The sequence below is a fragment of the Dermochelys coriacea genome, chromosome 4 (genome assembly GCF_009764565.3).
Source record: "Dermochelys coriacea isolate rDerCor1 chromosome 4, rDerCor1.pri.v4, whole genome shotgun sequence".
NCBI lineage: Eukaryota > Metazoa > Chordata > Testudines > Dermochelyidae > Dermochelys > Dermochelys coriacea.
Window position 1 is genome coordinate 14,436,505 of NC_050071.1, and position 17,738 is coordinate 14,454,242.

Sequence of the window (17,738 nt, forward strand, 5' to 3'; positions counted from 1 at the left end):
TTGAATCAGATACCACTTAGATTGTTTGTAATACAGGCTGGGATGCTGGCAGAAAGGGATTGAAAGGAAAATCGTGCTCATTAAACATACCTTTTAAACAGGACAAACCAAGGGTGCATCTGGCACATGGAACTTATTAACCTGTATTCTGATTTTAGTATTTATTTGTATTAGAGTAGCGCCTCGAGGCCCTAACCAGGTAGGGGCCCCATTGTATTAGGTGCTGTACAGACATGTAGTAAAAGACAGTGCCTGCCCCAAAGTGCTTACCATGTAAATGTCTTAGTTAAAAATCAAATTGATTTGTAAAGGGAAACATCCCTGACCTCATTTTATTGTCCCCTTGCTTAGAGGAGACATGGGGAAGGTATGCAAAATAATGAGTGGTATTGAGAAATGGAGCTTCACATCGTATTCCAATAAGGGGAGAGTCAGTGGAATGGAAAGGCAGCAAATTACAAACCGGTGCTGTTTTACGTGATGTGTAATTAGTCTGTAGAACTCACTGCCACAACATATCAATGCTAAGAGCTTAGCTGGAATAAAAAAAAAGGCCTGGAAATTTATACAGATAACAGGAATATCCAGAGCTACATTAGATAGGTTAAAAAAATTAGAAGCCTTTGTTGTGCAGGGCACAAGGCAAACACTAGCTGACAGAGTTTAGGAAGGTATGTTCCTTATGGACCGGGTATTCCATAGGTACCCAGCATGAGGTTTCTTGTGCTTTCCTTTGAAGAAGCTGGTACTGGCCACTGTTGGAGAAAGGTTCCAGGACAAGATGGACCCCTGCTCTGATCCAGTCTGGCAATTCCTGTGTTCCTATTTATGTCTTCTGTCATCCTAAAGATGTAAGAGAGCTATTGAGTTTCACTTGACTTTATGGTCACCCTATATGTGCATGAAATGACAATCTTGATAAGTTAAGAGATGCCAATGTTCAGACACTGGCATAGATATATACATCCAGACACAATGAGTGAAATCTTCATATTTGGGACATGTTGGTACAGCACATGATCTATTGCCCATTTAAATGGTTGTCCCAATCCAAAGGCAGATGGGGCCTGCCCACTGGGCTCATTGTCTGGAGGAGTAAAGGCATAACTGAAATCTTTGCACTATCCTGAATTTGTCTTGAGAAGAGATTTGATGGAGAGGAATGGAGCAACCTTATGTATCGGTTTAAGAATGATGTGGCACATTTTTTTTTGTCATGTGTTGTGGTAACTGTATTTCTCCATCAGTTTCACAAACAGTTGTCTGTGGTTCAGTGCAAATCACTCATTGAACCAGTGGGAATCACCTGAAAACCTTTTATATCAAGAAAAATGTTAATACTGGCTTGTAGTTCTATGTTTTATGGGAATGAGAGTGAACATTGCATTTGTTTTGTAGACCCTTACAAAGCCATTAGAATCGAAGTGGCAACTGACCCAGAAATATAGCAGCTGCATTACTGGCTATCACTAAAATAGCCTCACAGTGGCCTAGTTTCATTTCACACTTTTCAGAGAGTATTTAGTTGTACAGTGAGTGAATCCTCTTTAATAATACAGCAGCAACAAATTAATCAGTGGCTCACTGAGGTCCTAGATAGAGTCAACAGAGAAGTGGTGAATCAGGTGGTGTGAACAGGAACAATACTAATGCTTATAACAGTTTGGAAAAGTCTGGGAATAAGGAGAACTTCAAAGATGAGAACTAGTCAATTGTGGGTGAATTTTTTTCAAAAGCATCTAATGACTTAGGAGCCTAGGTCCCTTTTTCAAAAGTGCCTAAGTCACTTAGGAGTCATTGAAAATCAATGAGACTTAGGCTGCTAAGTGACTTAGGTGCTTTTGAAAAGGAGACGTATGCCCCTAAATGACTTAGGGTAACATTTTTTTTTAAAAGTGTCTGTGTTTTCCCCCAGGGCACTAGATTGTCCAGATTGTTCCCTCCAGGTAAACATTTAGGAAGGTTGTATACATTAGAGATGTGAAACCGAAATAAAAATGTGTCTTGGATGGCCTGAATTTCAGCCTTTCTGGTGTATCTGAATGTTCCTTAGTGTTAATTGAGAAAATACTGTTTCTGGAACAAGTGGTAAGGTGAGGAGTAGGGTAGAATTTCACACAATGAATGTTGAGCCTTCTAGGAGGGGATAGCTTTGGAGGCCTTCCTTGAACTGACCCCTGACCTTAATTACAAGCACATGTGTATTGCCTCCACCCTCTGGCTCTCCAAGCCCTGGCTACAGGCCTCACCTTCTTTTTTGTAAAAAGAAAAGGAGTACTTGTGGCACCTTAGAGACTAACAAATTTATTAGAGCATAAGCTTTCGTGAGCTACAGCTCACTTCATCGGATGCATCCGATGAAGTGAGCTGTAGCTCACGAAAGCTTATGCTCTAATAAATTTGTTAGTCTCTAAGGTGCCACAAGTACTCCTTTTCTTTTTGCGAATACAGACTAACACGGCTGCTACTCTGAAACCTTCTTTTTTGTGTGTGCATAGCTCTTAGCCTTACCTTATCTCTCTTGCTAATAATAGTTTATCAGTCAAATTTCTAAAGGTGAAGTGCTTGAAAAAGAGTTTCCTATGTACACATAATTCATACCCAGTTTTCGGTAAAGGTGGTGCCAAACCAAAACCATCAAGAACTATCCTGCTAGTACTTATGTTTTAACTGTCTGATTGCTTTTAATTCTGTTCTAGTGCAGTTTATATGGAGCAACAGTGACATCCATTGGCCTGTTAAACTAGTCAGAAGTACTGTAGAACTACATATACACCCAGGATGTACAGTACTTCAAGGGGAGTAGCTTAGAGCCTTCCTTCACTAGCTAATGTACATGCTCTCCAAAACAGGCAGACAATAACACTAGGGCCCAGATCCTGAAAGGTATTTAGTTGCCTAATTCCCATCGAAAGCAGGGAGTCAGGAGCCTGAATAACTTTGGAGGCTCTGAGCGTTAGCACTTATCTAGCTAGTGTTTTACACCCTGATCGCACTTTTCAGACATTAACTCATCATCCTCATTCCTCACAATTCCTCTGCAAGCCATAGGTAAGAACTAGTAATGCCATTTTCCATTGAAAATGTTTGGATGGAACATTTTTGTCCAGCTCTCCTCAGATGATAGCATCAGACTCAAACACATCTTAAGTAACTTGTCCGCATCGCAAAGGGGAGCCGGTTAGAACTGGGACTAGAACGCAGAAGTCCATAGTCCCATGTTTGGTGCACTGCACATGCTGAATAGCTTCCATCTCCATTTGTAGCACTGCCCCCCCCCCCCGCCCTTAAAAATAAGGGCAACTAGAACTTTACACAGCCAACATTACAGCTGAGGTCTATAGCTTCTCAATTCCAACAGTGTAGGAATAGAATTGAGCATAAAATATCCAGCAGTATCTGTTCACAGTGGTTCAAGCATTCTGTTTTTGTCCTTTTGGTTTCACCTTATGTAGATTTTCACCCTTTGAGTTTTGCTTTTAGATTTGGGGTTGACTCAAACCACAACCGCCAAATTTCACACTATCTACGCTGCACTGGAAGCTACAAATTCAGCCAAAGGCTACTTCAAATTTGGTCCAGACCCAAAAAAGTTGGCTTAGGTTTGGTGCTATTAATGTGGAGCAACACTGACATCCAGATTTGCCAAAAGGCTCCCAAATCTTGGAGAATCTGGTTGAAGTTTTGACTTTGCAACACCACCAAGAAGGTTTGGTCTGGTTTCAGAATTCATTACAACACATTTGTGCTTGTAGCTCAGAATCCTCATCTACATTACTGAGCGGGGGAGGTGAGAATGTGTGTGGCTAAATCCTCCAGGACTGTGCTGAAACGTACATATTTCTCATGATTTCAGAAGAGTCGGAAAAGAAGAGTCAAAGTGAAGCCAAGAGTTAGCCTGGATGACTCTTCTTTTTTAAAGAAAAATAATCATAAAAAACACCCCCAAAAAAACCAATCTTAGTATCAATTTCTTATTGAATCATTGTATTCAAAGATTCAAATAACGGGTGAGTTACTGGGTACACAGTAAGAAGAAAAGGAGTACCTGTGATACCTTAGAGACTAACAAATTTATTTGAGCATAAGCTTTCGTGACCTACAGCTCACTTCAATGCATCCAATGAAGTGAGCTGTAGCTCAGGAAAGCTTATGCTCAAATAAATTTGTTAGTCTCTAAGGTGCCACAGGTACTCCTTTTCTTTTTGTGAATACAGACTAACATGGCTGCTACTCTGAAACCTGTGTACACAGTGAAGATCATCTCAGATTCAGCAGAAAGCCGTTAAAAATAAGCAGCAAGATTAAACTCAAGCTATGACTCACTGAAAATCATACTCTGATCCTTTGTTTGCAAGGCCACCCAGTTGGCCAAGTCAAAGTACTGTAGTGTCTACTTTTGTTTAGTCTAGTTCAGACTTCTGTTATCACTAATTAGAAAGGGATTTTATGCCCAAATATCCTTCCAACTTGCTGGGCACCCACAATTTCTGTTAATGTGAGTTGCCTGCGCTCAGCAGAAGGCCTCTCGTTGACTTCAGAGGGTTTGGATCAGGCCCTAGGTCCTCAGCACTTTTCAAGGTCTGGCCCATTTTCATTTAGGCTAAAGAAAGCAACCTCACAGTCTGTAGTTCTGCACTTCCTGGCCATTATTTTGAGTCACTCTTTCAGATTTTATTGCACATTTGCACATAACACGTGGAGGGAGAGAGAGAGAGAGAGAGAGGGATCAGATAGAAGAGAACTAGATAGATAAGTGGATCATCTCATTGTGGACAGAGCTGCCTTACCCCATAACCCTAGCAGACAGGAAAATATTTTAATGTCCCCAAAGCATCATGAAATCATTGTCTCACTCAAGAGAAGCCCGGGAGACTGTTTCACTGCAGGGTGTAATTTGATGGCCGATAGATGCTCTTTATGGGTGAGTGCTCAATGGATATCTAGAAGGAAAACTAATGATGGTGCTTTACCAGAACTGCTTCACCTCCATTCCCCCATGTGCCTCCAAACCTCATTCTCCCCACAATGTCTTCTCCCAGCGCATCTGACGTCAGCCCTTAGATTACCTGTCCCCCACCTGCATACTTTTTCCATCAGCTAATTTCATTGGGCTCTCTCAAGGCTTGCCTCTTTCTCACACTTGCTCAAATCTCCTTGCTAAAGCTTTCAAATAAGCCCTGTCAAATAAGTTTACTGTAGTCCTCTGATGCTCCCTCTGAGATTCTGTCTTCTCCCTGTATTACTCCCTGACTTCAGTGCTTTCTCATTCAGCATCCCTCCAGTCTCTGTGATGCTCCCTCAGCTTTCCCCACACCAGCTGATATGCTCTTGCATGCCTCTCCACAGCTGCAGCTGTCTCCAGTTGGTGCTAGTATACTTTTGATACCTTTTCATGCACCGAAAGGGAGTATTTAGTGGTTCTCAGACTTCAATTTATCACTCTCTAACATGCATAGTATATTGCTTTCCAGATCAGCCGTTGAGAGTTGTATTGGTTTGCAAGAGTTGATTTTTAATCAACCCTTCTGAACCACTGGAATTTCCCATGCTGTTTACTCTTTGATGTCCGTTGAGTTCTTTCTCTCATTCCTGTAGTACTGGGTTTCACTGGGAGTGGCAGTCTGTTGGCTCTAGCTTCTTTGTCTATACTTTGTACATATTTCCCATGACCAGGATTCAGGACAGAGCACTGGATAAAATCCAGCTGGTTATGCTTGAGAGTGTGTAACATAGTTTTAAAAAGAGAATTTTGTTTAGGAGGTATAAAAATAGTTCCCCTCTCACCGTTTCTATTAACAGTGCTGGGTAACCACTACTGGCACCATGTTGCTGGGGGCAAGCAGGGCAGTGGTCACCGGTGAAACTTTGAATAGGTTGCGATGTGCAACAGCCCTCCCTGCACTGGTTCAGCCTTCTGTCAGGTGTGGGATGCAGGCAGTGTCTTGGTGGGTTATACCACTGCGGCTAAACTCTCTGTCGTTGTACTCGGAGAGCATAAGGATGAAAAGGTTGGAGTGGAAGGTTCCATGTGCCCTTGTTTTCCACTTTTGCATCAATGTGTGTCTGGGGGGGCGAGGGTAGCCACAGTCTAGCCCCAGGATTAGGGTTGGTCAATTTTTTGGTTGAAACTGTTTTCCAACAGAACAAGTGTCTGCTCTCCATTGAAAATGTCAATATTTTGCCAAAAAAACAAACATCCAAAAACTGAAAAGTTCAAAATGGGGCCTCCCGGGAGTTTTAACTCGACATCAGTGTGCTGAGAAATTCGTTCAAGGATGCTGTAGCAAGGAACTAATGGGAAATTTTCTTTCATGGTGCTGGAAGTAGAACCAGACTTCGAGCTTTTCTATCCTCTATGGACATTGTTCTGCCTGTTTGTCCAGGAATTAATTACATCCGGCACTGATGGCTGTTATTGTATATTAGATGAATCTTCCAATATTAAGCTTTAAAAATACTTCATTTGATTCACACGACTACAACATGGCGTACAGTGAACGCAATAGACTCCACCACCTGTGCACTGTTTGCTACCCTGGCTCTTTAGAAACCATAAAATCAGTAGTAAAGTCCCCTTTGTCCCTACACACTCTGCACTGATCCATTCATAACCCCTTTTTGTCATCCTCCAAATATGGACTGAACCTGGGAGGCACAGGAGCCTTTGCCAATCAGGGCTGTGGGATTCTTTACCAGACCATTTTCACATAGCCAGTGTGATCGATTGTTTTGAAAGCATTGTGGGAATTCATCTGCCCAATACCCTGCTCCCATCTGGTCTGGCTTGTGCTCCCACCTGGAGCTGAGGTTACTGGGGGTTACTTCCAGAGCGAACGGGGTTCAGCATAGCTATGGCTCCACTACAGTTTCAGAGTAAACAGAAAGCATTCCTGTTCTCTCAGGTTTATGGCCAGTTGTGGTTTCAGGTTTGGCTTCTTTCATTGAGCGCCTCGGCAACACTTCAATCCATAACTGGAACTCTGTGACGCTTCCTGCTATTGGCATAATCTTCGAAATGCTCAAGAGGTGAGAAGGGGTTTAAGTCATACAACTCCCATCCTAGTCAGAGGCAGGGCTTTGTGATCTAAGCAGCCTGTCTGGAATACTTAGAGCCAGAGCCCTCTCTCTGCTCCACAGCACAGGTCATTGGATTGACTCCGGCTTCCATTCTGAGATGACCGTGAGTGAAAGCTCCTACCACCTTGACAACTGTTCGGTAGCACCAGGTGTGAGTGTTATGGTCTCAGGCCAGTCGCCAGAAGAGAAGTGTCACAAACACTACCACTGCTGTTGGTACTGTCAGCTCCCACTAGAGCTTCCGATTTTACAGGGACAGTCCTGATTTCTGGGTCTTTTTCTTATATAGGCCCTGTCCCGATTTTTCACATTTGCTGTCTGGTCACCCTAGCTCCCACGTTAGCAGAGACATGGCCATTACCTGAATGGGCCATGAGGACTAAACCATGCCTCGAAGGTGGTTTCTTCAGTTCAGAGTTGAAGAACATTGCAGTGAAGCTGCTACCGCCATTGTCTGTGCAACACCTGGCCTCCGTATAACAAGGAGTTCAGTTCAGTCTCCAGCGCTGCTAATTCTGCATCTTTCCCTGGCACTGAATTGAATAAACAAGCATTTCACTTTCATTTCTCCCTCTCTAGCAGTTACAAGGGAACAAAGCTTGCTCCAATGCTGAAGTCAGATAACCTGATGCTCACACTTTCACAGCGTTAAGGCTGGGAATGTTCAGGAGACTGAGGAGCCCGACTGATTGGCCAAGCAGAAGGGCTGAAACAAAGAGTTAAACTTGCCGGAAGGGCAATGAGGATGGCTGGGCTAAATTCAGTTGTCTGTGACACCAGTGTAAATCTGGTATAACTCCATTGAAATCGGAGTAACTCCAGAGGCCCAGGGAGAAGAAGGATGATCTTGTGGGTTCAGTTCTTGGCTCTGCCAAAGATTGTGTGTGACCCTGAGCAAGTCATTCCACGGCACTTCACCAATCCTCCGTTTGCCCTCAGGAAAACAGAAAGAGCAGTATTCCTTTCATCTGCCTTGTCTATTTACTTGGTAAGGACTGTGGGGCAGGGAATGTCTCTTAATATGTCTGTCTATGACGCTTAGCACAACGGGCCCCCATCTTGGCTGGGGGCTTTGAACACTACTGTGGTACAGATAATAACAGCGTCTGATCTGAAAGTCCCTAAATCTGCATTCTACAGCACTGCACTAGCAAAAACGCCTGTATTTAAAACAGAGGTGATGCTTTAATTTAGAAAGAATATTAACATGGGGCTTGGTCATTAGCTTCCTTAGGCACCCATGCAGGGGAGTAATGGGATCTCATGCATCCCTCCTTATTCCTTTGCATGGGCTACCCACATACCCAGTTGTGGGGGGCAAGAAATGCTGCTGCCCTGGGGCTACCACCCTCTAATGTGGTGGGTGGGGAATGAAGTTGTCCCAGGAGCAGCCTCTCACTCAGAGCTCATGGTAACACCATGCTCTAGCCCCCAGTGACTTGTTTGTATGTTTTCATCAAACAATGCTTTATTACAGTTCAAGTGAAAAGTAAAATTCCAAAAAAGAACATCTTGTGAAGCTGCTGTTCTCAGATCTCCTCTGATAAGGACAGTTCCAAGTGTTGGAGAAGTTTCCTGCTCTGAGATTTATTTAGCTTCTTAGAGAAAAGCCACCTTCATCCCTTTTTTTTTCTCCCCCCCCCCAACACAGGTTTTAATTTGGTGAGAAAATATCTTTCCCATAGGGAAGCTATTCTGCCTCATTAACTTCTATAAAAAGCATCCCCCCAAGCTCGAAATGCTAAAAGAAGCATAAATTAAGGCAAAGTTTGTTGTTTGCTGCTTTAATCAACAAACAACCTTTAAAAAGGACCCACAAAAGATTCTCTAAATTAAATTTATTAGTGAGTGCAAAAGACTCGGCCTCCCAACGGCAAACCCCTCTGCCCAGGAGGCTTGGAGGGGGTCGGGTTTCCAGAGTGGCTGGTTTTGTTTATAGTGTCTTACTGTCTAAGCAAGTTGTTGTGGTTCCATGCATCTCTGTCAAACTTTTGTGTTGCAGCTGAACTGCAGTGACTTGGGACAGAGTCTGTTAATTAGGACTTCAAAATCCTCCTCCCTTTTCTTTGGTGTATAAATGTCCTATTTTTTTTTTTTAATCTGCTTGTCAGCAGTTCAGAAGGAGAGAGCAGCTTTTCAAAGCAGGAGAAATCTGCCAGTCTGTGCTTCCTTCTTTATGCCTCTCCTGGCTGCAGGTCTTGCTTTTTAATTCTCCATTACATGTTTACAGAACACCTTCCCCTGTCTCCTATCAGCAATATCACAACTATTATTCTATTATCTGTATTCCAGTGGTAACACGGAATGGAGCCATTGTCCAGTGAAACTGAACAATGATGGATCATATCCTGCTACGTTGTAGGGAGTTTTGTTGTCTTTGGTTTAACTATAAGCCTCCTGGCTCAGTATAGTGACCCTGAGACTCGCAATGCAAGGGGAAGACCAATAGAAATCGCTTTTGTATACTGGGAAAAATACCTTTACCCAGAAGAGTGTCTGTCGCCTTACATTTATGTGAGCATCTCTTTTTCTACCTTACAGGAATTAATTTGTAGTAGAGATGAGCCAAGGGCAGAAGCATTTATCTGAACTTCCCCAAGCTTTGGAGGATTGGCTAAAAAGGCTGGTTCTGAACCACTCCTGTGTAAGGTTTGCGTTTTGCAAAACCAAAAGCTTACTGGGGAAGTCTTGCAAAACCTAAACCTCCCACTATTGTTGCCCATCTCTGATTGATATCCCTGGCTGTGACCCCTTTCCCCCGTGGCTCTCACTCCTCATGGTCTGTGGATGAGTTATAGTTGCAAACAACCCCTCAAACGAAATCAACCTTCTCAAATGCAGCTTATGTTTTATTTTAGAAACTAATTTCCTCCCTTCCATCCCACTCCTGCCCTTCCTGCTCTGGCAAACATGACACAGGCCATGCATTTTGCCCCAGCTGCCAGAGTCACTGCATGGCCTGCTCCAGATTTACTGAAGCCTGGCATCTACACTGACAAGGAAGCCAGTAACATAAATTACCGACTCAAGACGGGTTTCAGAGTAGCAGCCGTGTTAGTCTGTATTCGCAAAAAGAAAAGGAGTACCCGTGGCACTTTAGAGACTAACAAATTTATTAGAGCATAAGCTTTCGTGAGCTACAGCTCACTTCAATGCATCCGATGAAGTGAGCTGTAGCTCACGAAAGCTTATGCTCTAATAAATTTGTTAGTCTCTAAGGTGCCACGGGTACTCCTTTTCTTTTTGCGACTCAAGACGTTGAGTCTTTCGGGGCATTTGACATTGTCCTTTTTACTTCATATCAAATCTGTTTTTCATTTATGTGAACCAAGAATAGCTCATCTCTCTGTGCAGCATCTTTTTGGTGACAAACAATGGGGAATAAGGCTGAAAGACTTACTAGACTAGAATACTTTCCACCCCACTCTCCCACTCTCTTTGCTAGTTGGGACTCATTCCATCTGATGATTTGTACTCCCTGTGTTTCAGTCCAAGCCTAAGCCTCAGCCTTCTTTAAATAGGAAGAAGGAAAATGTCTGAGTTATCGTACCCTTCTAGTTCATGCTGTTGGTGGAGCCCTGAACTACATGGCAGCCACATGCAGGGGAGCCTGTGCCCATAGTTATAGGAATACCTGGAATCCCAAGTTATTCCAGTGCTAGGACTTTGCAGCATTGTTGTAATGTAGCAGTGTCTCAGGGGGGACTGGAGCTTTATCAAAACTCCCTCGGATGCTAATTTAAGATCAGTCTGTCAAAATGCTTGTCACTACCTCAACTTTCCCATCATGTCAAATTGTCTGTCTGTCTATTTAGTGTTTGTGAGTTTGAGCCAACCCATCACATTGGGTTCACATAGTCTTTTATGTTTATTTCCCTTTTTTAACGGTGATTAGAAAAAAACACAAATTAAAAACTCTGTCACAGGAGCCTAAGGAAGTTTTTATTATTCACTCATTTGTATCATCTCTTGTTTAAATATACAGGCAAGTGTGTGTTTGTACAAACATCCATACTTCTATGTCTCGGTGCGTTCATTGTTAATGAAGATGGGAAGGTGCCGCTTAGATCTGTCTATATTAGTGGTCACATATTAAAATCAACAGAGTGTTTTATATTTTGATACTGCTTGTTTTCCTCCCTTACAAGACCGAACCAGATCCTCAGCAGGGACCTGATCCAAAGAAATAGAGTTTCTATTCATGTGAGTTGGCTTTGGAACTATACTGCAGCTGAGGGTCTGTTCACTGTTCTTATTGCTTGTTAGTAACACTCCAGAGAAAGCCATTAATTATTAGCTTTCATTTAGCAAAATATAGCGATTGCACATCATGTATGATAAACACATCCTGTTGCTACTACATTGGATGCACTGGAGATCCCAGTCCTGCTCCCCCTAAATTCGGTGCCAGAGGAAGAGGATTGGGCCCATACCTAGCAACTCCTGACTTGGCAGCTCATGCAAGTAAATGTACAACTACAGTACGCTTTGTAAGCTGGTCTCTGCTGCTTCACAAAAACCAGAACCATGTGAGTGTCATCTTAGTAGTCATAATTGCCCTGCTTTTTGTCGGTGAAAGCATGAATCACTGTTTACTCATGTATGTCTGTTTTTAATAGGTGTTATTTGTGGACTTGAGCGGCTGCAGCTCACACTTGTTTCTGAGCATTCAGGCTGTATTAACAAATTTATTAAGGAGAGTGGGAGGCAGTTATTTTAGAATGCATGAAATGAATCTCTCCTGTGTGACTGATTCCCTCCACCTCTGCTCCCCGAGGGCAGGTGATGTCGTGGGCTCACACTGATTTCCATTCTGTAGCAGAGAACCTCTCATCATCATCGTATGACACCAACACCAGCCTAGGAGAATTTGTATTTGGCCCCGCGGACTTGCTCTGAATGCTGGAAGACAAGGAAAATAGCACATCTCTCCCAATCAGACTCCGAACACTGACTTCCTGAAGACCAAGTCTCTGAAGGGGTGCCGCCGTGTGCGTGCTCTCTTTGCACACCAAGGCGCTCCAGAGGAATATTACTTCTAAAGAGTAAAAGGTTTCTCAGAGTTTCCCCGGGATGGTGTAACTCTGCATGGCTCCCAGCGTGAGGCTGTGCATTGCTGGCGCCATGGGGTCCTTTGGTATCTCTGTTGAATCTGTGCTGGTGCCCATCACTGCGGCATCTGAGCTCTGTACGAAATGCAAAAATGTTTTGTCAGTGTACCCAACCCTGTCTACCACAAGCAGCAGAGTAATTGACTCCTACCATTAGCCACACCTGCATAGGGCTAAAACAGGAACCCTCCCAACTGTGTCCCAGAAGAGCAGAGAATATGCTCCAACTATGCATCTTGCCCTGAGGTCTGAAAGCACTTACACCTGAGCACTGATAAACCATCTGGGGGAGTTTCCCAGTTCAGCCTTTGGGAAGGAATGACCACAAGAATGCCTCACAGATCCCACATGTTGATGGGAGGTCAGAAGAGGCAGCCTCTCAGCGAGCCCTTTGCTCAGTATACATATACCAGAATCTCCAGGTCACTAGAAATGGCATTTAGGCTTCTTCTTGTTTTCATCTACAGTTCAGAAAGGGAAGAGGGCAATGTGAACTCTTGGAGCCTGATTCTGCTCTCGTGCCAATTTTAAACTCATGTAATTTCATTGACTGACTCCGATAGAGTTGTTCCTTCTTTACAGCAGGGTATGTAAGAGTGGACCTCTAAAATGTGCACTCGTACGTTATGCAGAGTGCAGTACAGTTCTTGGGAAGTGAGAGTGGCTTTGTAAACTGAACGGCTCTGTTTATCTCCAGCTTAGCCTGCAGTGCAGGAATCCAAACTACTGATCCCCCTGCCAAAGAGTTTGACCCTAATCTGAAGGGATTTTTCTTTCTTTCGAGTAAAAAGTGTGACTTAGTCTCCATGCTAGCACCGTAAGACCACAAACCATTCCTAAGAGCAAAATTATGTCTGGTGATTTGTTTTCTGGACAGGGTGTAATTCTAGGACTGAGCAAACGCAAAAGACTTCTTTTGTGATTTAGGGTTGACAGGAAATTGGATTTAAAAAATAGACTTAAAAGCCAGTTTTTATGTACATTGGGCCTGATCCAGCAGCCCTTCTCAGGTGAGTAATCCTTATCTAGCAGAGTAGTCCCCTTGATAACAAGGCCATGTTACAAGTCACATTGTTTAATATGAATGCAGCTACTCTGCTGAGTGAGCATTACTCATGTGAGTAAGGCTTGCAGCATTGTGCCTTCAATAATGATGCTTTGCACTTCTCTGGTAGACCTAATCTCTCCTCATGTGGTTCTGCCGCAGTGATAGCCAATTTCAGTGCTTAAACTAACAGCCACCTGGTTGGAATGGGAGGGAGCTGGAATTGGGGCAATTTCTGGATCCCACTGGACCCCACGTCTCTCCACTTGATTTGACAAAGTTCAAAATTGTTGACTTGCAAGAGCACACTTTATGCTTTCCTTACTTTCCCAAGCCTTTTGGCAGTCAGATGAGGGGTGTTATTACTTGGCTGGGAGGTTTGCGTTGTGTGGGATGGTGTGATTTTGGATGCGCTAGTCACTAACTCTGGGATGTCTATCCATTCCTCTGTATTTAAACAATTTGCATGATCCTCTAGAGCAGTGCTTCTCGAGCTATGTGACGTGGGGGACCGGCAATTTTTTTTCCAATGTGCACGCAGACCCGCAGCTGACGACTCGTGGACCGGCACCGGTCCATGGACCACCACTTTGAGTAGCACTGCTCTAGAGCTTCAGGATAGGAGCTATTAGAGGAATATGAAGAAGTAAATAAAATATCACCTGCTATCTTAGGGCTCATCTACATGATCTGTTAGTGCACAGCAAGCCAGAGTGTGAACGTACAGCATGGCAGCCTGCCACACGCTAATTGGCCATGTGGACCCCACTACCGCACACTGAAAATTCTGTAGTGCCCTGCTTCAAGCAGTACACAACAGGCTCATGTGCTATACATTCACACCCTGGCTTGCTGAGTGCCAGCAGACTGTGCAGACAAGCCCTTAGAGACCACTCTGGGAACCAGGGATTGCTGGGACATAAGACAACCCCAGTCATATCCCTTTCTCCAACCATGTCCCGATCATTGGTGGTTGTGGGGGGGCGGGGGGAGCAGGTTCTGTGCTTCCCAAGCTTTCCCTGACTGTGCGGTTGAATTCTTCAGTGGTTGGCTTAGGGGAAGTTTTGCACCTCTGGAGCAGTGCTAATAAGCCCCTATCCAGGGGATAATCTGTCATTACTGCAGAATTTTGTGTGATCATTATAGGAGACTGTAGCATTTTTTTTATAAGGGCATCTCAGAATCCGTGCATAGTTTTGTATTGACAACACAACTGGAATATTCAGGGAGGAGGCAGGTCCTACCATGAAATACCTGGCTCCTACTAAATATCAGAAATGGGAATGAAAACAAAGGAAGATCCTTTCTATTTCCAGGTTATAAATGTAAACCACACCAAACTTCCCCAGCATGCCTGTCAGAATAGGACACATTCCTGAAGCTCAACCCCAGTCCGGGGAGAGCTGTGCCGGCCTGCAAACGAGACACAAATGAGCTGCCAGGAGAAGGCTTCTGCTCTTGAATAAACATATCTATGAAACAGTAAATAAACCACATTGCTTTAGATGAATGCGAGAGTGTGGCCAGTTTGTCATAAATGTGAATTTAGGTCATGCTTGAGGTTCAGGAGTGCAAGATGCCGACAGGGAGTGACTCCATTAATAATGAGTTTTTTCAAAGGGTAGGTAAATCCATCTCTATAATATTTCACTCAGACAGCTTGTAATTTGACTTGGAACACTTCTGAGAAATGCACCAGAAAGCCAGAAGAGTCTATCTCCAGTTTCCCCAGTTTCTCTTTTGATGTTAGGTCAAGGCACATTTTCAAAGGCAATGAAAACACCCCCAGCGCTGAGGAAAATTCATTGTAAAGTACTAATTATTGAGGTTTGTTAAGAGAGATCATATGACTTCTTCTGGTGCACTAAATAGGATTAAAGTATCCTCAGAATCAAACAGCAAACATAAAACACTACCAAAAAAAACAAAAAACCCCAAATTAGCTGAATCTGCCCCATGGTTCTTCACAGAATATATAATTTGAGACTGGTATCATCAAGGTCACCTTTCATAATGTCACTGGTGAAAAACTATTGATCACAACATCATGTCCTTTCCTTTGTTTGAAGGTAGGTCTTGTGTTTTCAAATGTGCTGAGCTTCTATTTAGGCACGAGAATAAGGACCAGATTTTTCAACAGCTCCGCACCCCCATGCTCCTCAGGAGAAAGGTGCCCATTCCTGAGGGCCGTAAATGGGAGCTGAACTCTTTTATTTATTTATTTAATTTATTTTTAAAAATGTGGCCCTGAGTATGACCGCTGAGCCGTTGGCAATCCGGCCCTACGAACAGAAGCTGCTCCACCCCCCATCTCTGGTGTGAAACATAGCAGCTGTTTCACAGTGCAGAGCAGGGCTCTGCAGCAGTTCATGGCATAAAGTGAAGACTATCTTCTCCAGCTGAAATTAGAGGGGAATTTCAGGGACTGTAATGTGATTTCCCAAATTGGAATTTGGCCTGGACGCCACCCACAATCCAAGGATCTCAAAGGACTTCAGACATTAACAGAATACATTTCACTATATGAGGTATATGCTTCTCTGTAACTAAGGGGAAGCCTCCACTACAAAATTAAGTTGCCTAAGTTATGTCAACATACAGCCACCGCAGTAATGAAATTGCTTTTGCACTTCCGTGCTATGCTCCTTGTGTCAGCAGTGCATGTCCTCACCAGGAGTGCTTGCACCAATTTAACACAATTTAACAATTTAACAATTTCACAGACAGCTGCAGCGGCACAGGAGCTAGCAAACAGAGCTCTAAACAGGGGAGTTTGAGTGGGAGTTTGGCTTGTGGTGCTTGTTTGGGGTTTGCTTTTGCTGGGAGGGGTGGTCTTTTTGGTGTGGCTTGTGTTTCCCAGATTAACAGGATTTAGGTGGGAAGGAGATGACAGATACAGAGGCAGCTGTGGGAGTGACTCCTGTAGTGAAAGACACATTGAGGATGACTGGATGTGGAAGCTGTGGTATGTACATGATCCTGGAGGGGGGAACCGGTAAGAGTTTTTTCTGCATGAAATGCCGTCTGATAGAGCTGATGGAGGAAAAGATCCGAGGTTTGGAGATGCAGGTGGAAAGTCTGGTTGAGTTTAGGAAGGGGTTTGAGCAGATGATGGAGCAAAGATATGAGGTATCTGAAGGGAAAAGCTCAGACTCATGGATGGAAGCAGGGCTGGGGAATTTTGAGGAGAGACTGGGTGAGGAAAGTGGTCAGTGGAAACATGTGACTCAAAGAACCAGGCAGAGAAAAAGACGGGCTAGTGAAGGAGAAATAGAGCTTAGGAACAGGTTTGCAGAGTTGGAAAATGAAGAAGGGGCTCAGCAGGTACTTGTTGAAGGTGGAAGGGTAAGGAAGAAGAGAAGAGAGGCTAGTCCTATAGGAAAAGGGAAAGAGTCAAGGGAGACTACAACAAATATGAGCCCCAGGAGGATACAGGATGGGTTGAAGAGGATTGTAAGGGAAAATAGGAATGGAAAGAACTTGCAGCCAGAGGGAACAGGGGAGAGACTGGAGAATAGCACTGTCACCAGGAAAAGGCAGGTCTATGTGATCAGGGACTCTTTATTGAGAAGAATAGACAGGCCTGTAACTAGAGCTGATCCTGAGAATAGAAGGGTGTGCTGTCTTCCGGGTGCTAAGATACGGGATGTAGACCTGAGGTTGAAAAGGATCCTCAAGGGAGTGGGAAAGAATCCCCTAATTATCCTTCATGTGGGAACAAATGATACAGCCAGATTCTCGCTGGAAAGTATCAAGGGAGACTATGCTAGGCTGGGGAAGACACTTAAGGAAATTGAGGCTCAGGTGATCTTTAGCGGGATCCTTCCTGTTCCTAGAGAAGGGCAACAAAGGTCTGACAAGATTATGACTGTCAACAGATGGCTTAGGCAGTGGTGCTATAAGGAGGGCTTTGGGATGTATGGCCACTGGGAGGCATTCACAGACAGAGGTCAGTTCTCTCGGGATGGACTTCATCTGAGTAGGGAAGGAAATAGACTTCTAGGATCGAGGCTGGCACAACTGATAAAGAGAGCTTTAAACTAGGAATTGGGGGGAGATGGATGGGAGATGTCCAGAAAATCTCCACGCCAGATTTTAGCATTGAGAGGGAAGAAGATGAAGTAAGAAAGGATACAGCCGTGGGTAGGAGTATGTATATAAGGAGCGAGGGCGGTGTGGATACCAGTCTAATAGCTTATACTGGCTGTAGAATGACTGTGCCTCATAGGGTACAAAATGTGAGCGAGGCCAAACAGCAAAAATTAAGATGTTTGTACACCAATGCGAGGAGCCTAGGTAACAAAATGGAGGAACTAGAGCTACTGGTGCAGGAAGTGAAACCAGATATTATAGGGATAACAGAAACATGGTGGAATAGTAGTCATGACTGGACTACAGGTATTGAAGGGTATGTGCTGTTTAGGAAAGACAGAAACAAAGGTAAAGGGGGTGGAGTAGCATTGTATATCAATGATGAGTTAGAATGTAAAGAAATAAGAAGC

The 17,738-nt window shown here is 43.8% G+C and overlaps 1 protein-coding gene across 1 annotated transcript in view; it reads left to right on the forward strand.

The window, feature by feature from the left end:
- The first annotated feature begins 778 nt into the window (after positions 1–778).
- The window catches only part of SHROOM3 (shroom family member 3), a 108,349-nt gene continuing 91,389 nt past the window's right edge, over positions 779–17,738 (forward strand). Inside the window, exon 1 of the mRNA XM_043513206.1 lies at positions 779–851. Coding sequence (XP_043369141.1) covers positions 829–851 — 23 coding nt within the window. The 5' untranslated portion in view covers positions 779–828. The remainder of the gene's footprint in view (positions 852–17,738) is intronic.